We start from the raw sequence: 21,283 nt of genomic DNA, 5'->3' as shown, positions 1-21,283 counted from the left end.
TGTTTAAACAATATAAGATGAATTTAAATAAATCTAATTAGACTAACGTGGTACAAACATGTTGGTTGAACAAAAGTCAAATTAATTGAATGTTACTGTTAATATTATGTTAAACCTACACACATATATCGTGTTGACACAACACAACCAAGATGGATTAATATAACATGATTTGTTTAGATGGAATATAAGTGGCAAAATAAAATTACGTTCATCCAATGACTTATTTTTTTGAGTGTGCAATGCGTTGGTCCTTTAGTTCATTGTAAAATTATTATTGCAGTTATTGCCATTAAGTGAGTTTTGTGAGAATCATTACTCCATGAGAGATACAGACAGTGTGCAAACTTGCAACTTTAATAACGTTGTACAGTACGATTTCAACAGCATTCTTTACAATGCACCCAGGACCCTTTCCCAGAATAAATATAATTTTATATATCTAAGCTAATCTTTCTATTTTTTTCCTCAAACATTTATTGGTGGACAGTGATGTCATCACAGATATATTTTTTTTCTTCAGTTACCTAAACAGCGTTTCAATGTCCTCAAAGATCATCGATTTACAGTCACTGCCGAGGATCAAATGATGTCGTTTAGTCACAAATCCCATTGAATTGTAAAAACTTTGGTAAATTTAACAATTCAATGCTACATAACTGAAAATCAAAAGTCATCCAGGTCTAACAAGCTACTTTCCTTCCCCCTCTAATCCAAAAAGTGTTCATTTCACTTCTTTTGGATTAAATGATGTTATCAAAGACTCATTTTCAACTTCAATTTAAAGATTCAGTGAATACGCTTTTGGAGAATTGACTAAATATGCAGCATAAAAATGCTCACCCCAGAACCCGACACAAGAAAATCAGCACAGTAATGAAGGCACTTCATTCTGTAAAGAGAAGTTAAATCACAGTTGGTTAGAACGAAAAAAAAAAAAAAAAAAAATCAGACGAGGAACGACGGCCTGCATAGCACTGCTCAACACAAAAACCCAACAGGTCACCGATTCTCAGAAACAAACGAAACAAAAATAAAAAAATTTGTTCTGTGTATTTGATCGTTTTTCAGTAACTAAAATACTTGGAATAGTAAAACCTCCTCTCTCTGATAGAAAAATTACTTTATGTTTGTCTTGCGCTTAGAAACATTTAATATGTACATACAGTAATAGAATCTTTTTTCAGCTAGAGTCCTGTACAAAGAGTCCAAGAACCCAGAGAATCCATACTGTTGTTTTATTTTGATCAAGAGTAGATCATTTGCCTGAAATCCTCCAACTGGGGAAGCTTCCCAGAGCTCTTCGAAGGACTGGAGTCGGGCTACGGGGCCGTGGCAGAGAGGGGAGGCTTCTGTTCAGCAGGGCTTAGGCAGGAGGGATCAGCTGGAGTGGCTGTCTGCTACCTGTTCCTTAGGCTCTGTAACAGACTGTAAACGTCCTCCTCTTTACTGAGACCCTCAAACAAGGGAATGAGGTCCAGAAGCTCTGTGTCGGTCATATCATCAAACCAAGACTGCACTGGGACCTGTGGCAGAAAAACACACCCACATTTACATTAGAATCAGCTTAAAGGCTTAAATGTTGCATTACAGTTGGTTTTTTTTTGTGTAAATAATTAATGAGGGAAATAAATCAAAGAGTGGCAGCAGCAGAAACTTCTCCACAGAGTTGAGAACTCTCATAAAATTGGGAACACTGCCTCTGGCACGAGAACAACGGTGATTATTAAAAACCCTGACAGTGTCTTACAGATATAATCATCGACATCATTGTTCACCTCATAAGTAACTTATTTCCATCACAGCAGTGTATTTTGACCCCGTTCTTGATTAGGCAACAAGTGCAATTGTAGCCACCATTTAGCTTAACCTTAAAACTTCTTACCATTTCACATGTTTTGGGATCATGTGAAAAGGAGTTAGCTACAGTGCTATGCAGAAGTCTTGCACCACCTCTAATTTCTTTATATTTTGCCCGGAAAATAGATGCAGTGATTAAAGGAAACGTGCAAACATACACGGAAATACACTATAAATGAATATCTACAATTCTAACAAGCTTGATAGTTAATATTTGTTTGACCGCCTTTGTTCTTCAACACAGTCTGTCATCTTTTAGGCAAGTTTCTTTCTTCTTGAAGGACATACAGAGCCCTTCTTTGGATCTTGGCTGCCTTTTTTGTTCTGTTCTCTGTCGAGATGATCCCACACTGCTTCAATAATGCTGAGGTCCAGGCTCTGCGGAGGCCAATCCCTGGCTGAAAATGTTCCAATGTGCGTTTTTAGATCCAGTTATGCTTTTACTGCACTTGGGTTCCTCACCTGTTCTTCCCACCTGCATCCCATCGACGGCAATGAGCAAAGCAGTATTTAAGACTAGCCTAGTCCTCCAGTCTTCGCCAGTTCGTTAGCTACCTCACTGTGGTAACTAGGCCTTCTTGTCTCTCATAAGTCATGTTATTCCCCGGTACTAACCCCTATCTCAATGTGTCCTCGGTCTGCTTGTGAAGACTCCAAGTTAACTCACCAGCTGTGGACTCAGTTGGACGCTAGTTGCTTCAGTCACAACTCACCGATCCAGCCTGCAACTTTACTCCTTGGAAACTCAACTACTCACCGCTCATACCTGTCTGCCATCATCTCTGGATGACTGGAAGCATAAGGTTGGAACCTCACCCTTTCACACGCCCTTCCAGACACTCACTCGGCTACCCTCCCCAAAGCCTCGCACCTTTCACCCCCCTTAAGCCTGACCCATTACCTCATTCTTACCTTTGGCCATTGCACCCAAGCTCTGGATATCAACCACCTTTTCCCTCTGTTTCAGTGCCTTCGTGTCGGAGACTCTCACTACGTTCCCACGCTTCCTTTCCCTTGCATTCAATAAAGTTTGTTAAAACTCACTTTTCGTGTGTCCATTGAGTCTGCTTTTGGGTCCACTCCCACGTACCGGCCTTTCGGCCTTGACAGATTATCAGTCCAGTTCTTGCATAATTCGTCTTTTATTCCTGTTTTCTCGTTTATGAATGGCTTCTTGACAGCCACATTTCCACTGAGACCATTTCTGAAGACGCTTCAGTGAACAGTAGATGCATCAACTGAAGGGCCAGATGCCTCTTCTTTTATCCTTCTCTTGTCCAGTTTCCTCAAATTCTTTAATGACACACTGCTGAGATATGCCAAGTTTTTAGCTAGTAGACGATGCCAAAATACTCATTCGTGTCTGTGAAACTGTGTTGTCTTTGACATTTTTCATACATTTAATTAAAGAAATGTGAACAAATGTGAACAAGAGTTTTTTTGCTAAGTTATCTGTTGTGTGGATAAAAAAAACTGGCGCCTACTTCTGAAGAAATAAGAAAATGGTCAGATACAATGACTGGACTGTTGATAAAACAGCAAATGTCCAAAGAAAAGACCTTAAAAGCCTGAAGAACTATCGCTCAAGACCACGTTAAAAAATCCCAAGAACATCTGGTTCCTTGGAAGCAGAATATGAACAAACAAAGCGTGGCTCAAGACTTTTCCCACAGTGTTCTACTTCCTGCTACCAAGAATTAATGACTTTGAATCTGTATGTTTTAGATCAAAAATCTCTTTAAAAAATAACTTACTGCATTCTCAGGGTGGAAGATGTAAGAGGCAGGTGAGTTGTCTATGATGATGACTTTGCTGAGCTCTCGGCCCAGTCGGCTGAGGTCTTTGACGTAGTTTCCTCTGTGGAAAACACAGGATTCCCTGAAGAGACGGGCGCGAAACACCCCCCACTGGTCCAGCAGGTCCGCCACAGGGTCAGCATACTAAACAGGCCAAAGCGCATCACGTTGAGCAGCGCACAGCAAATTAACAGAAGCATTACTGTAACTGTCAAAGCAGCTGGGAACCAACCTTGGCTAAGCTTGCTGTGAAGAGGACACATTCAAACATCTCCCCCATTTTCTGGAGGAACTCGTCCACGTGAGGCCTCTTCAGCACGTACACCTGAAACCGAGACACGTCTTGTCTTAAGTTCTGCCCACTTTTTTTTTTCAAAATAAATTTTTGGAGCAAAAACCCAAACAAGAAATCTTCTTGAAATCTTCTTTAGCTGCTCTATAACTAACTATTCAGTTCAATTTTATCCACTTGCAGATTTGTGTTTAAGTAAAGCTGGGATACAAAAATGAAACTTGAAACATTTTTGAGCAATACTTGGATGCTTTGAGGTCTTATTTTTCATTGCTTGTCATCTTCGTCCTTCTTAGTAGGTCTCTGCAGGTTAGTTGCTGCCTCCAAGTGCAAGTAATCAAGCATAGGCCAAAGCAGATGCAGAAAGCCTATCCTGGATTACTTGAACCAGGTTACAGCTACAATATCGCTTCCTTTGCTTCAAACCGGACACAGACAATTAAACCTTCAAAAGGACGCCGCCCTTTATGCACATTTCTACTCTGTGCACAATCTCTTCTGCTACAAACTCAACAGCAGCTTCAACATTGTGGGATGTTTCGCCGAAACACTCGCGTCACTGTCCAGTTATCGTTACTGCAGCAAGGATTCAAAGAATAAATCAAAGACAACTAAACAGTTTGAGCTTAAATCTCTGTGAGATAAAAGGGAATAATAAATACAGAGGAAAGTAAAGTGAAGCCAAGGTCTCCACCCTTATAAATTCACACGTATTGTTTTATTCAAGCCCATTTCTGGAAGCCCTCCATATCGGTGCAGTATTACCTGATGAACGGTGCCATCAATCTCCACCGGAACAATGAAGTCCGCATTGCTAATGGGCTGCAGGATGACAAGAAACAAGGAAAAGATTCAAAAACTTCACTCTGACAGGGAAACAGCCACATGCTTGCATGCAATTCAAAAAGAGAGACAGGTTAAACACTCCTGTAAGGTGCCCCAGGCAAATGATGAAGGCTTTCAGCATAATGTGGTTCCCTCTGCTCCAGTGCTCCGTATCTCAGTGTTAAATAACAACCAGGCGTGAGACTCTGGGGAGAAACCTGAGAGCCGTACAAGATGACAGACTTGAACGCGGACAGGAGGAGTGCTGCCTTTTTACTCTGCGTGACTTGTGTCATTTTTTTTCTCCTAAAGCAAGAAAAGGGGAGAGGAGAGGAGCAGGAAGCAAGAGGAAGATAGATGCCAGAGGGGATGTGGGTGGAAGACGAGCAGAGGGTGTAAAGACGGAGGATGAAAGGATTAGGTAGGAGGCACGACGGTGTCATTTCAGAGAGGGAGAGGAAGAAAAACAGGTGACAGGGAAAATCTGCCTGTTTTCAGAGACACACAATTTTTATGTAGGCGCTTATAGTTTGCTGTATAGAAGGAAAACTAATTGAAGATTATTTAGACATATCACTTAATTTAAATTCCACTGCTCAATTTTAAAGAAATCTCCAAAGCTTGGTCTTTGATAATGTCTGGGAAAGACAACTTTGCTTCCGAATTTATTGCTTAATTCTGTATTACAGAGTCAAATACCAGTGGATACACAAACAAGCGTTTGAAGTTCAAAGGCTATTTTATCAAAATGTTAATTAGCTCCTTCCTTCCCTGCTTAAAAAAAAAAAAAAAAACATTTGGCAGATAAAATCAGATCCTGCCCCCCGTTTGAAGACTCTAAAGAGTGTCGAAGCTAGGCTAATTAGCCAACTTGTTTATTTGTTGTTGCTTTTTCCTCAGATTAGCCTTTAATTGAACTACGTTTACTTACAGCTTTAATGACGTATTAAACTCAGCCACTGTACCGGAGCATGAGAAGCTATTTCCCCAAATCTAGCATATAGGATAAGACAAAATGAGATAGCATCTATTCTTAACTAGCTAGTTATTGTGATTTTTTGCTATTTAGCTTTGTAGACATGCTAATATAACATGCTAATGCTACCATGTTAAACCATATCAATAATTCCTGTATTTAAGCCCAAACGTTTAATTGCATTTTCTTTGTTTAAATCAATTACAATATAGTAAGATACAGAGCAACTATATTAAACTTGTATGTATAGTACTCGCAACTAATGCACATTTTAAAAAGCCTGTAAAATGTCTTGTTATGCATGCGTGTTGTTACTGCGATTATTCTGGCAATATACTCCAGTTAGAAAATACAGTTCAGTACCATCCAGCAGAGGGGGTGTTTGCTGTAGGAATACAAAGTGCAGCACTTTGACCTTCCAAATGTCCATACGTGAGTCTAATAGGATCAGTTTGACAACCAGAGGTGCTTTCTTCTTCCTTTATCTGACACCAGAGTGAGTCAATTAACAGTAAAAGCCTCACAATCCCTCCCTAGATAAACAGTGTTTATTCTACACCTCAGTTTTGCATTATGATATTTAGCTTTGGTTAATGTTTACACCAGAGGGCAAAAATGACTGAAGCTCTTCTAAAACTGTCTAAAAAAATAAATAAAAACAGTGACAAGCTGGAAAGAGGATAAGGATGCCAGCATACCGTCACAAAGAGAATGGGAAGAGATGAGTGAGATACAGATGGAGCCAGAGATGCAGAAACAGACTTCGCTCTGCTCCTGTGCCTACTGCTCTTCTGCTGAATCACTCCATCATCTGAAGACTGAACATACAACAGCTGCTAATTGCCCTGCTCTGTAATAGACTCGGATCAGAGACAGCAAGAGATGCGGAAATGCAGCAGGATTACATATGTGGGGGGGCAGCTAAGGTAAACGTTGTGCGGGCAGCTTGTGTAATTATGGATTTCTGCCGAACCGTGGGTTGCTTCACCTGCTGACCACACTCTGGCTCAGAACCAGGGCTCTACATAAATTTACCTTTACTTCATGAGAATTAGTGCCATTAAAAACATCTCCATGTAATTCTACAGCATACCCTAACATCACAAATTACTTATTTTTTAAAATACACCTTTTCTCATTTGCTAGCATTCCAAATATTTCAAGCTTAAGCTGGCCTGTTATATTCATATGTGTACAGAAAAAGAAGTTAGATGTCCCTGGGTAAGGTAAGAAGAAAGGTTGTATTAAAAGACTGTTAGGGCAGCAACTTATGATTATTTTGCATTGGTTGCATGGCCTAAGTTCTTATCTTGACCATGTTTTTCTGCACTTCTTCGCCCTTCTGCTTCAGGGATGGGACCCAGTTTAACTGGACAATGCCAGTTCTCAGTCCATAAATCAGATGAACTGCAATGTCCTGCACAGAGTGCTGACTTAAACCCCTTCCAACATCTTTAAGATGGACTGCAACACCAAGTGCAGGTGTTGATCTCACTAATACCGTTGTGGCTGGACGGGACTGCAGCCAGGTCCCAAAATTATCAGGGAAATCGATCCCGAGAGAGGAAAAGGCTGTTGTGGAATTTTAATGCTCAGATGTTGAGCAAGACATCTTTTGACAAGTGCTTTGCAAATGCACGCTGTTCAAATTACTACAGTGTACAGCATGGAGATCAGTCTTCATTCATTTCAGCTACTTGTGCACATCTAACACACACAGCAGCTAATCTCAGAGAGGGCTCAGGATTTATCTCCCCATCCATAATATGCAGGATAAAAGCAAGAGTATGCGATGTGTTATGTAACGTTTCTTTTTTAGTCTACGTCCATCTGTGCAGCGTCTGCATCCCTTGTCAGTTGTTGCTATTCTGCTATAATTGTGTAATTTCCAGTGGAAGCATGTATTGTTTTGGAAAGAAAATGCTTAATATTGGACATCAAAATCACCTTGAAACGGGAAAGCTACAGGAAATCCTGCTATGCTTCTGAAAGGAACTGAAAATGCTGCGTTGTGCCACTTTCTGTCTCCCTCTCTTCCTCTCTCAACGTATTTCCATTTAATGCATTGTGAATCCATTTCATACCGCACACTGATCTGTGAACTAAACGAATTTTGATGGACTGGGTATCTGGTGTGTGAGTTTGATCAAAAGGAAAAAAATAATAATTTTGGGCTCGCTTTGGCCTGCAGTGTATTAGATCCAGGATTTCTGCACAGTCCATTCCACAGCCATTCAAACCAAGAGTACACTGCACTGGACACACCCTTGTGTGTGGGTGAGCCTGTATGATTGTGTGTGTGTCTGTGTGTGTGAGTGTGTGGCCCTGAACTGCTGGCATGTGACTGATGGGTGTGTCCGCTTCAATGTTTGTGTGTGCGTTTGTGTGCCTTTCGTCCTTTTACACTCCAAAGCAATTGAGTCAATGCACTCAAAGTCTTTTTTCTTCTCTACAATCATTTTAATTAACAGGAGTTCCACTTAAGTGGAACATAAAACTTATACTTCAACTTTACTTTGAGGTATTTTGTTGCGTAGCTCGCCGACACTGAGCACAAAAGCACCCAAGCGCAGGTAGCACTCACAGGCATAATGAGATCAGCTGAAGCCGGGGCAGAGCTGTGCTCAAATGGGTCACTAGGTGTGCCAGGTGTGTCAGTAGAGGGAGCTTTTGATGGTGAGAGACAAGAGCCATTTACAAGGATAGTGTACTAGTATCTACTATACTGGGCTTTCCCTTTAAGTGCCTGCAGCAGGCTGAAAAAAACATAACATGTTTGTGAGTGAAAAATAGCTGTACATCTGTGCCATTACATATACAGATGGAGCATTTTTAAGCATATTTTCAGCCTCTAAGTAGTACTGCTCACTACTGAAAACAAAAGCAGGGCTGGCACCAATTAAGCTACATATAAATTGCAGTCTAATGAAAACCACAAATATCCAAATTTCATGGATTTTAAGTTTGAAACTTGGGGCTTGAATTATTTATGGTTTGAGAAATCAAATTATTTTAATTATTGTAATGAAATTAGATGACAAAAAACCATTAGATGTGGATGTGGTATGATCAGGTCTAACTGTTGGGCAACCCAGCGGTGCAGCGGTAGGCTGATATATATTTTGAAGATTGATACAGATATTTGATGATTAATTAATTAATTAATTAATATTAAGCACCACAAAGAAGATTCTGTTTGAACTCGCTGGTTTTTCTTGCAGGTTTTCCCTGTTGCCATGTGAATTTCCTCCAACCGACTAAAGACACGTTACATTAATTGAGAAGCATAAACTGGCCACTGATGTGGATGCTGTGCATCAATAGCCGGCTGTTTTCTCTTATGGATCGCCTGATGCTTCACCTCCCTTGAAACCCAGTTTGCAATGACGTTAAGAAAATGGATGCATGGATAGAAATTTGATGAGAAAATCAGTCTTCCAGGTCTTCTTAGTCAGATAGCTGTTCTTGCTCTTTCTCGTTCTCACCTGTTCTAACAGGTATTAAGAACCCTTTATACTCTGAAGGACATAGATTCATGCGATTATGTGTAGCTCGGTGATGCTAACAGGGCTCATGCTATTTGTCCTCAGACCCTATTCAGAACAAAGTCATTTTTCAGGACCTATTTCTGTTTAATCCAACTGTGGCTGCACAGCAACAGCATGAGGAAAAACAAAACGCAGCGTCGGCGTATTTCAAAGTGCACAGTGTGTTTGAGGTCATGTAGGGAGGTGGCGTACCTTGAAGGAGCTGTGTACAAGGGTTTCGTCCAGATCGATCACTACGCAGTTCTTGCCATAGTCTGCTATGCTGACCTCTGGCAGGAGGAACTTGGCTGGAGGCTGCAGAGAAAACACACATATGCATACTTAATGGTATGCATATAGAGAAGTGCATTATCGGGAACAGGCGGCCACACACGCACACACACACACTGAGGGTGTGATGGTGGCTCAGTCAGAGTGTTGGATAAGATCTCTTCGGGTGTTTTGGGTGACACTCAAGAAACACTTCTCAGGATTAATGACCTGCAGGCGGGTGTCCCTAAGCTTCTGCGGCTCAGAGATATATCAGCACTTTGATAACATGGAATGCTTCTCCCCTGATTGCAGATGTTACATTTTTAAAAGTATGCCAAAATCACAAAGTCATATAGATTTCACTTAAAGTTTAACGAGAAGTCTTGAAACTGCTTAGAAAACCATCGATGCACGGAGAGACAAAAAGGATTTAGTGTGTAGCCACAAGCTGTATGATTTGGCCAAATTATATGAGCTCATCTGACTATCCTACATAAGGAAAAAAAGAGCTCCAATTATCTCTGCTCGACCTTGATGTCTACATCACCAGCGCTTATTTCCAGACGATCCCCAGAAAGTGTTAAGAGCATCAACAGGGAGCAGTTTTTTCCTGACATTATACTTGATACTTGATGTCCAATTAAATGCCATCGTATGTGAATTTAGGAGCTATTTCTTCAAATGATAATTCAAAGTGACATGCCTGCTTTTCTTGCTGGTCTCTCCTCGGCGCTGATATTTTCTGTTACCTCATGATGACAGAGTTCTGTGACTATGCTGTCTTTATGATCGGGGGGGACACTAGTGTCCTCTACGAAGTGAGCCTGAGGTTACAGGCAGGCACGGGGCAGATGGTCCGGCCATGGGGGGCGCACACTCAAACCACACACACACATACAGATTGTGCACCAGCATATACACGTTCATCCACACACAAAGAGGCTGCGATCAACGACTCTGCCAGCCTTAAACACATATGCATGTATGTGTACTTCTGTGTGTGTTTTTTGGTCCACCATGACTGAATTATTATGCCTAATGGCAGGACTGCATGCTGATGTATCACAGGAAGCATTCTTTTTGAGCAAGGGCACTGAATGGCATCCTGTCAGGGCGTGATGAATGTGATTTACACATGCAGGTTGAACAAAGAAAGAAAGGCTCACTGGGACCTTGACATTCTCACCAAGCAGTTAAAATAACCGTGCTCCAAAGGCACAGCCGGGGAGCGCTCTCACAGACTTGTTAAATAGCGTACTGTGCTAACTGATTGAAAATAGTTGATCAGCTGGAAGCAGCAGATCAAATAAACAGACAAATTTCTCCTCTTTGGATTTATGAGGAAATGAAAATTCCAACATGTCCTAGTTTGTCTTCAAGGAACCCACAGAACATGTACATGCAATCCCTTGCAACAGATATTCTACTTTTATTATTATTAGAGCATATAGAGAGGAGAAGCAAATGTCTATACTACTGCTACTGAATCAACACGTTCTCACTCCCAAAGCGTAACATTTAGGTAACAAATCATCAATATATTAGGCTTTCGGTCACCCAACACGTCTCTATATTACGAGTTCGGAAACATCAGGAAACATGAGAACCGTTTGGAATGAATCTACCCATGTACGTTTATTTTACTTAAATCGCTTTGGAAAACACTAACACGATTAAGGTGGTGGTTAACATTAGGGATAAGGTTAGGGTAGGCCTGGAATACACGGCTGGAACGTGTGTTACCGCGTGAGCGTCATTCTATTCGATTTCATCCACAATCCGGTGCTTAGCACAGGAATGCGGAAGGTCACCTTTCGTGTTCCCATGGAGCGCCTCGGGACGTGACAAATCGTCAGTACATTGTGGGTTGGGAGTGAGAATGGGCTGACTGAATATATGTAAGAGAACCACCGTGAAGCCATCTAAAATCATAAACACTGAATAAGCCTTGTTGGTTTTTACAGATTTCCTTCTGTTATCTGCAAAAAAAAGATAAGATAACACTTGAGATAATAACAAGAATAAGCCAAGTAAGCAACACATTTGCATTTGTGCTACAAACTTGTGTTTCATACAATACTGTGCAAAAGTCTTGAGCCACAAGCTTCAGGAATAGTTCTCTGGGCTTCTTGAAGGACATTCAAAGCTCTTCTTTGGATGTTGGCCGCCTTTCGTTCAGTTCTCTGTCAAAATGATCTCACACTGCTTCAATAATGTTGAGGTCTGGGGAGGCCAGTCCATGACTGATGTCAGTCCGTGTTTTTCTGTCCAGGTATGCTTTTACCGTGTTGGCAGTATAATTGGGATCATCGACATGCTGAAAAATTAAGCCATGATGGATTAAAATCTAATGGTGCTTTTCTGATTTCATCAACTATGACAAGATCCCAACCACCACAGGCTGAAACGCAGCCCCAAACCATGACAGAGCCTCCACCATGAACGGTAGATGAATCTACTCTATCAAGTCTTTGCTCAGTTTTTTCCTACTGTTTAAGAACATGACTTTCAGATATGGTTCACCTGCTGTTTTTCTTAGTCCTGCCACTTCTTTCTTTTGGAAATAAATTGTGCTTTTGCAACAGGATGCTAATGAGAAGTTGCCTAAAGGTCCAATTTAAAATCAGCTTGTTGCTAAGTTGATGTTATGTGTAGAAACAACTGACGCATCCCTTGAGTTAGGTGTGTTTTTTATGCTTGAATGATTAGTGTTAAGTGGATTAAGAAAAAGATATTCCTCTGAAATGGTGAGACACGAGGACCGGAGTAAAAAGTGAGTGAAAAAGCTGTGAACTATTGCTCAAGATCACTTTAATAAAGAGCCGGTCTCCTTAAAAGCAAATTATAAAGAAATGAGAGGTGACGCAAGACTTTTGCAAAGTACTGCAAGTGATACGTGTCTTATTGTTTTAGATAGGTTTTATTTTTTATTTATTTATAAAGCTCTAAAATAAATCATTAGAATCTTGAGGTAAAAAGATTTGATAAGAAATGTCTCCATAATTTGTTTATAGTGTTTATAGTGTTATAAACATTTTAAGTTAGTCTAAATTGGATGTTTTCTGATCAGGGGAGATTAACCTGAAATTAAAGTTTGTTATTTTTGACATCTTTCTGTATTTCTGATGAGTTTTTGGAGCTAGAATTTAAAAATTGTTCATTTTAAATGTGTTATTGGGACTCTACTGTGCTACAGTGATATTTTCCATGTTTTAATATTTTGTCTCTTCTTTTAACACTGTGTTACAACAACAATCGATGCAGCTGTGACCCGTCCAAGTCAGACGCAGATCTTAAAGCCACCAGTTTGGACCTACCCGTCAAGACAAAGAGCAGACCTCACCGCCGCATGCATTTCCTGTTATTGCAGGGAGGTGTCTGCTGGGTGGTGTAGTTTAAAGCTTGGCTGCGATGTGGGATGCTGTGAGTGTGAATATCCTAAATTACAGTGAACCACAGGCACCGCATAGATTCCAAAATAGCTAAATGAATTGCCGTTTCAGCACAAACAAAGCAGGGATCAGATGATTCCCCTTTTTTGGTGAGCATCTGATGAAGCACAAGTCGCTGAAACCAAGCCCCCTTCTAATAAACTAACAGCAGTTTATTGACCATTGATTGCATAATCCCAATAAAACTGTTTTTTATGAAGACGAACGCCTAATTCAATCAGGTCTGTCCACTTGTTTACCCAAAACTGGAGCTGCGATCCGATCTACGGAGAAAATCGCTCTCATGTTCTTCTCTTCCAATAGTTGGAGAAGCAGGGTAGAGATGGAAAAGACAACAAAGCCACACATAAATCATGTGACAGCAGATGGAACTGAATTGTTTCTATCAGTCCTGTGAGTGGAGACAAAGCAGCACAAAGGAAAGCCTTGAAAGCCACATGATCATGCGAGAGGGGACAGTGCAAAATTTCATCTGACAGCAAAGAAAAATCACCTCCGTGTCAACAGCTGCATGCAGCAAGAATGATGAGGCACAGCAAGCAGAGGGAGGAGGTTACAGAGCTGGAGCAAGATGATGAAAAACAAAAGATAATAATACATACACTGGGTATGGGGATGACCTGGACCTGGTCACACTGGAGAAAACAAGCAAAGAGAGAGAAAAAGAGAAAGAGATTGAGGGAGACAGGGTGGAAAAACAAGGGGGGGAGGGGGAGAAAGAGAGAAGCGAAAGAAAAACCGTGAAAAAGAACGTCAATATTCCAATCAGCAAATGGGACGGGGAGAAAGCGAGCCTGAGAGACAGAGGGAAGGGATGTATAGTACACACGGTGAGAGGAAAGTGAGAACAACTCAGTCAAAAACAAACACAGCTGCCATAGTAACAAATACGGCTGGCCAGAAATCCAGCAACAGTACACTGTTGGGAGGGACTGTGGGCACGGACCCAGCTCAAAAATCAGCCGCGTACTATAACAAGGCTTTTTATGGCGAGGTTCGCTCGGTTCACTCTAAATTAACGGGAACTCATTTGTTAAGAGGAGGTCCAGAGCGGGTCATTACTGACCACATGTATAGTGCCTGTAAAGGGCCACACATTCCTCCCCTGAATGAGAGACATTTACAGGTAAACAGGAGTGGAAATGTGATATGAGTCTGCTCCATTTTTAGCCCCGTGTACCTGCCTTGGCAGCAGAACACTGTGTTTGTAGAGGAGCTTCAGGGTTTGGCGCCTTTTCCACAGCCAGAACGTTCTCTTCACACATCCTCACTACACTGGTCAGAGTGTAGTGAGGAGAGGGGGAGGCGTGGGTGCCAGGCAATCCATCACCCCCCGACACACAAGGCCCACTTTATGGGGATTAGAGAAGCAGGAGGGTTTTTCGAGTTCATATGTGTGTGTGTGTTTCCGTACACGCGTTGTAGTGGGTTCGTGCACGAGAAAGCGCGAGAGCGAGCGCGCGTCTTTTTTGGGAGCGTCTCGGCGTGCTCAGTGTGTTATTTTGTGTGCAGTTGTGTGCGTAGGCAGATATCGAAGAATGCAAGATGGGAAGTGAGCCCGTATTTTTCAAGCAGTGGATGGTAAACAACCTCTGGGTTCAACGGGTTTGAAGCAGCTGGAAAAATTTGAGGGAGCTCAGCGAGGCTGAGCGCGCCTCAGCTCTCTGCAGGCAAAGGCAAACCCTAACAAGGTCTCTGTAACAAAACCAAACAAATGTTACTTGTTACTGGAACTCCAGTCGAACTAGCACTTCAGTCATAAAATATGAACTAATTCTTGTGTTTGGACACGTAAGATGTAAGTAGTATGGAATCTGGACTGCGGCCAACTCTGACAGGAGAGATAAATGAGCTTTACCTTGGGAGGACTGCCGTTCTCCTCTGGGGGCGGGGGCAGAGAAAGTGTCTTGTTGTTGGCAGGTGGTGGCTCCACGTGGTAGTCATTGTAGTTGCGGAAGCAGCAGAAGAAGGGGCTGAAAATGCTCCGGCTCCGGTGCTTCTTTAGGCTGCTGTTGGACTGGGAGACTGAAAGAAATAAAAGCCAAAAGGGTAAGAGAGGAGAGCGGTTACATGACATTCTTTTACCTTAAAGAGCTGCACTGAAATTGCTACTAATATGACTTTGGAGACTGGCGACCAATCCCCGGTGCACCTTATCTCTCGCTCATCATCATGCAAGCTAGACTCCAAGCCTACTCGCAACTCATATACTTAAGCAGTTAAGGAAATGGAGGGATAAATGGATGGTGTTTGACTTTGGAAAGCAGAGAGTAGGAAGCTATAGCTTGCAGACGGTTTGCTTAGCGTTGATTGAAATTAGTGGGAAACAGCTAAAGTGGCTCTCTGTAAAGAGGTGTGACACACTGCCCACCATAAACCAGCCAATTCTGCATCAAAGTAAATGATGTATATTATGTTTTATTAAGCTACTCCATGTTCATTACTTAGCTTTAGCCACACAGGAATGTCCTCTTTCAGCGTATTACCAGATAATGAGCAACATCATCAGTGACAGCATGGTTTACCAGGAACTGTGGTAGTTTGTGCTCAAACTGAGTGAGTGTAGATGTGTACATCCTCTGATCTGTGAGTCAATCTATCCCTATTACACTAAACAACCTGAGTGAGCCGTGGCTCTGACCAAATGAGTGAGAGAACTTGGTTTACCATTTTCAAAAACGGTGTCAACATCAAAATACAAACATGAGAAAACACCTACAGCTTTTAGACTTTTCAACATTTTCTCCTCTCAGTGTATCAAATGCTGCTGTTCGAATGTCTGAAGGAGAAACAACAGTGATCCTCTGCGTTGGGGCTAGACTGTGTTTCACGTGCATAACTGCATTACGGTGACAAAAGGAGCTGAGATGTACCACATAGTGAGGCATCGGTTCATGCAATACAGAGCACTGGGATAAAAATAGCCCGTCTGAGAGAGCCCTCTGGGGAAGGTAGTCCAGTTAATTAACATCAGGAGAAGAAGAGAGGTCAAGATATAGATTAAAGTGTACTGTCTAGATAGATAGGTGTTATATAGTTTCTGTTATTTGACAAGAATAAAGTAAAATTTACATTTTTGCCAAGAAGGGTTGATCAGGGGCTCCAGGGAGAAAACAACATACACATGTATGTCCCCAGTTACATCATTTCTCCTTCACAGTCTCTGAAGCCCATGGCCTACTTTCACACCAACAGAACAGAAACAAGCAGTCTTGAATAGTCTTTAAGGCCTCTATTAATGTTCTGTTTTACATTTTCTGCTAGTGAGGATTAGAGCATAAAAATAGAAATCTGAGCAGCGGTACTACAATGGCTAAAATCTGACAGTGCAATTATCACAAGGTGTTCCCGAAGCAGACGTTCTGCCAGCTTAATTGCTTTAAAGGTGATTTCTAGGACTTGGAAATCCCAAATCTGTTCAAGTCTCCGAAGTGTCCACAGGCTGGCTTTAGCTGAAATCACTGTTTTCAAGGCATCCAACAGTGTCCCTGTTTGCTACTGTCTTGTTAACGTGTTCATACAGCCGTGTGACACAGGCAGCACAGTTAGCCATGCATGCTTGGGCTGTTTGCAGCTTGCTCCTGTTCTGAGAGCCTTCAGATTGACGCCTGGAACTATCCTCGGGTTGCTCAGACTGGATCTGACAGGCTGTGGGCAGTTCGTCTTCTTTGTTTTCGTCATCTTTGTAGTCCAAAGCTCGGTGTGGCTCTTCCTCTATTCTGATAGATGTTCCAGAGAAGCAGCACTTCAGTAAACAAACACAACTATATGGTTGGAAAAGAAAGGCGACCTGCTGTGTTACTAAAACCCGCGTGGATACTGAAGGAGATGTTTTGCCCATGCAGACATGATCCACAGTTTAAAGTCTGTTGGCTGACATTCTATATTTCTCTTTGCGGATATAAAAGTAAATACACTCTGGTACAGCGACAGCGCATTACTGTTTGAAGCACAACGGGAAATCATTTGATTATAGGAAAGACCCACTGCACTCGCTGAAAGCATTAACCTCAGTAGATAAAGGTCACCAATCACATATGCATACACAAACAGTCCACATGAAGTCATATACGTAGCTTGGTGGAATCTTATCAGTGGGGAATACACTTCTTGTTTGTAAAGAAACTAAATGCTAACCGTGTCTCTTTGAGTCATAATCCCAAGGAGGAACACTGGTGTCCCAAGTGCCACCAAACTGTTTGTTGGTGCTGTGCTATTAATTTAGCAAACACATATTCTAGCATTCCTCTCTATGCTGACTTACAGTGTTTGTTTGTCTTTACTTCAATTTATCTGTTGCTGTGAAGAGTTGCAAATTGGTTCCTGAATGCATCCAAGCAATGCTGGATGTGCTAAACTTGCAAGCTAAAAACAGCTAAATCCCCCTTTTGGGCTTAGCAGGCTTTTGCCATCCACAGATTCATTTGCGGAGATTTTCATCACACACGGGGGAAATCACTTGGCCGGATTGACTTTTTGACTTGGACTTCTGATGCAGAGACACTATAACACCTATAATTACTTAATCAGAAAGCGAAACCCTTGTTAGCCTTTACTTTGTTAATGACTTTATCAATGACTCAGGTGAAAAATGACAGCGGCATCTTGTTCCTAAACAGTGTCACTCTGGATAATTCACAGACAGAGTAATATCTGAAGTAACAAGGTTGGCGTTTCTGGAAAATGTCATTCTTCACGCACCACAATATAAATTCCATTTGCTTTGGTTATTTTGTGACATAGGGAGAAATCTCCGGGATAGATATGTTTAAAATTTAACAAACCTATCCACACGGTTGCGGAAAACACGTAAAAACTTCCAACATATCTTTTGATATGTCCAATTTGAGACACTAAATCATCTCCCCTCTTTATTAAGTTGGCCCCAAACGCCTTCGTGTAATTCTCCGCTCCTCCATTTTGAGGCCGTCTACATTTTCCCGCCCCGTTCTGGTGCCCCGGTCGCCCTCCTGAAAAAGCAGGTGGGAGTGCACGAGGGAGAAAACGCAGAGGGAGAGAAGGGCGTAGAATGGGTGGAGAGAGTTACTGTGGTGAAACAGCCTATACTTGGGTCTGATTCTTACTCCACCTCCTCCTGCACCACCACCCTACACAAACAGAGCTTTCCTTTCTGCCTTGGACACAAACAACATAGCTGAGAGTTGACTGCTGCTGGAGCCTGAGCAAACACACATACTGTACACACACATTCGCGCATGCATGTAGCATATGTTCACATGTTTAGGCGGAGAGCCAAGTACACAGTGATCAACAAATAGCATACTTCACTCACTGAGGCACACAGAAATGTTTCTTTCAGTGTCCTTGCCGAGGAATGTGGAGTCAGCCCGCCTTGCATAGTAATGCAACTTTCGTCAGCTCTGGGAATAACAGCGAAAGGTTAAAGGGCAGCACTTGCCATTAAAAACAGAGGCGGATAGATTTGCACATTTATAATAATTAGTTAGCACTTTAACAATATGTGGCTTATTTAGCAACAGATACATAATCTAGGTAAAAGGTGATGCATGAAAGCGTCCTTTTCCAACACAAAGCTCAAAGAACAGAGAGCAATATCAGGCCATATCTGTAGCCTCTTCCGAGCAGGTGCACATTATTTGCCCTGCTGAATACGCTTCAACCGATTCAGCATCCCTGCTTGATCTGAGAACTGTGTAAACGGCTCTTCAGTTCGGTGCTTATGTTAAAGCTCCAGCTGAACGTTAGGTAACAGTAACAGAAAGCTCGCTGCTCAAACAGAGACGGCCAGGCCCGAGCTCTCTGTCACATGTTCAGGCACAACCACTAACACGGCCGGAAGAGGAGGTGGTGGGGGGGATGCAGGAAATTCTCAGCATTCCTGACAGGAAGAGATAATCACCCTGTGACCCACAGTGTGGAATAATTCCAGGCTCCAAGAGGGATTGTGATCTCTGCCTTACCTTGACACTTTTGAGTTGGCCTCTTTTGCTGTTCCTTTAAAGGCACAAAACATGCCACATTTAACAATGCACATAAGCTCTTATAGTATTATATTAGGATGTCCATCACTCTTGATCCATCTCCCTCTGGGTGAAACTGCCCAGAGAGGCAGACAATTCAAGGTTTATTTTTGTTTATGATACATGCTTTTGGCCATTACAGTGGAACCCCGACTTACGAATACCCCATTTAACGAAAAATTCAAGTTACGAAGGCACTTAACAGCAATATTTCTGCCCGTGGTACGGCAAAATGCCCGTATAACGAAATCCGCTGGCTCTGATTGGCTGAGCCCACAATGCCCACAATTCCCACAATGCCTTCCGAATCATGTGACAACCCCTTGGCTTTCGTACTTGCGCTTCGCTGTTCCACTTGAACGATGTATTGTTGTTGCAGTTAGCAATTAGCCTATAGCCTATCGTTCACTCAAAAGGCGCGATGGGTGCTTCGACTTACGAAAATTTTCGACTTACGAAAGACCCTCGGGAACGAATTAATTTCGTAAGTCGGGGTTCCACTGTATTTTTATTAGTTAACAATTTACTCAGTGTTAATTGCTATAACAAGGGAGCACTGCTATAACAAAGTTCAATGTAGTTTTTGTTGTCTTTTTAGTATCTTCCTTTTCTCATACTACTTTTTAAAAGGTGACAGAGAAGCCCATTTGTGATAGATCCTCGCAGCTCTCAGCTTATCTTTGGCGATCCACCAACCAAACCCAAGCCAACAGGTATGTATGATCATTTCAGTGGGTCATGAGTCAACCTCAAGATTTCGTCTCAGTTCATCATGCCAGGTAAACCTCCAGCTGGAGCTGCCCTCTTTATCAGGAGCCACTTAAACTCCCTCTTCTCATTGCCAAAGAGCCAAGTTCTTTTCATTGTAGAATTAAACCTCTCACCCTGATGATGCCATTACGTTCAATCGTGCTTCTTTTTGCAGACGATGTTCTTTTCTCGCCAGCATATAAGGGAACAATGTGCAATTAAGTATGAATGCTTAAAAGTGCTGATCCAGCAAACCAATTAAGTCTAAATCCATGGTTTTGCCATGGAAAAGGATGGCATTCCGACTCCAAGTAAAGGCAAAGCATATACCTCAGGTGAAGGAAAAATGCGGAGAAAGGATCACAAGATCAGCTGTAAGCCATCAAAAACAGCTACACTGAACAGCAGTTTTGGATTGGAAGCTGAGCCCTAAGCCAAAGTTTTGCTAGTTAATTGATCATATTCATTTTATATTTTATGTATAATAAACACTTAAAGAAACATAAGTATTTATATTTAGCAGCAAAGCAGTTTAGAGTTTTTATATTACTCGCTATTTGAATTTTATTGCCTGTTTTTCCAAAACAGTTTAAAAGCCTCCACACTCTCAGGTCATTAGGTTATCCTGTTTGACTGAGTAAATGGAGCATTCTAGCCCTTAAATCCAAGTCCTATCTGCAGCTGAAGGCTTACCATCCAAATTTAGCCAAACTACTGGCTGCTAACAAAACAAATTATGTAACTTAGACAACTTGAGTACAGGACAACCTTCTGCCAATCAAAAGAGCACTCTTATTAGTGAGAAGGCTTACATACCATTATAGTGATATTAGTAGTGCCTTTGCGACATGCTTTGACGGCACTCCAGTAACACTTAGCTAAGCAGCCAGGCGGGTAAAGTGTACAGTACCTGGGGGTATGATGGTAAACGTGAGAACAGTGCATGTGGATGTGGTGCTTTAATAATTTAGATGGAAAACAGGTCGGATTTAAATAGCACACTCAGCTAGTTAGCACAGACAATCAACAAATAGGAAGACTTCAACATGTCTTCTGTTCTGTATAACTGAACAAAAGCTTTCAGATGGTGAAGTGTGACACAAGTTGACAACAAATATCACATGCTAAAATCCTGCTATTCCTTCAGGAAACAGGGCATAATTTCACAGATTATCTGCTGCCACCCCTCACTGAGATTTTTGAGAGTGGGGTGTTTTCATTAGAAGCTGTTTAAGGCTCATGTAACACCATGTCAGATAAAATCCTTATTCACCTGCAGCCAGACTGAAGAACGGGGCTCTCACACAAACACGTACACCAATAGGTAATCCACTATTCGCCTGCAGCTTGGGATCTAATTTCTTCAGCAAACAGCTTTCAGAACCATGTGAAGAAGCTGTTTCTGTCCCATGCTACCACTACCAGAACAGAAAGGGGGGATTCCTTGTTGCGCACAGTGTCGGCACAGTAAGTGTGGAAGGAATCCCTGCAGCAATGTGCTATATCTACAACTAGGATTGGAACAAAGGA

The 21,283-nt window shown here is 41.9% G+C and overlaps 1 protein-coding gene across 2 annotated transcripts in view; it reads right to left on the bottom strand.

Moving 5' to 3' along the window:
• Window positions 1-336: 336 nt before the first annotated feature.
• ctdspla (CTD (carboxy-terminal domain, RNA polymerase II, polypeptide A) small phosphatase-like a) overlaps window positions 337-21,283 on the bottom strand; it is a 34,693-nt gene continuing 13,746 nt past the window's right edge. Inside the window, exons 2-8 of one of the 2 annotated variants that reach the window (XM_031732473.2) lie at window positions 14,860-15,026; window positions 13,604-13,636; window positions 9,490-9,591; window positions 4,714-4,770; window positions 3,889-3,981; window positions 3,615-3,800; window positions 337-1,526 (exon numbers count right to left, since the gene is read on the bottom strand). In XM_031732473.2, coding sequence (XP_031588333.1) covers window positions 1,401-1,526; window positions 3,615-3,800; window positions 3,889-3,981; window positions 4,714-4,770; window positions 9,490-9,591; window positions 13,604-13,636; window positions 14,860-15,026 — 764 coding nt within the window. In that variant the 3' untranslated portion in view covers window positions 337-1,400. The remainder of the gene's footprint in view (window positions 1,527-3,614; window positions 3,801-3,888; window positions 3,982-4,713; window positions 4,771-9,489; window positions 9,592-13,603; window positions 13,637-14,859; window positions 15,027-21,283) is intronic. The other variant, XM_031732474.2, reaches the window with a different exon arrangement.

This window comes from Oreochromis aureus, linkage group 9, assembly GCF_013358895.1.
Source record: "Oreochromis aureus strain Israel breed Guangdong linkage group 9, ZZ_aureus, whole genome shotgun sequence".
Classification (NCBI taxonomy): Eukaryota; Metazoa; Chordata; class Actinopteri; order Cichliformes; family Cichlidae; genus Oreochromis; species Oreochromis aureus.
Note: the sequence above shows the minus strand (reverse complement) of the source record. Positions and strands in the feature narration are given on the sequence as shown.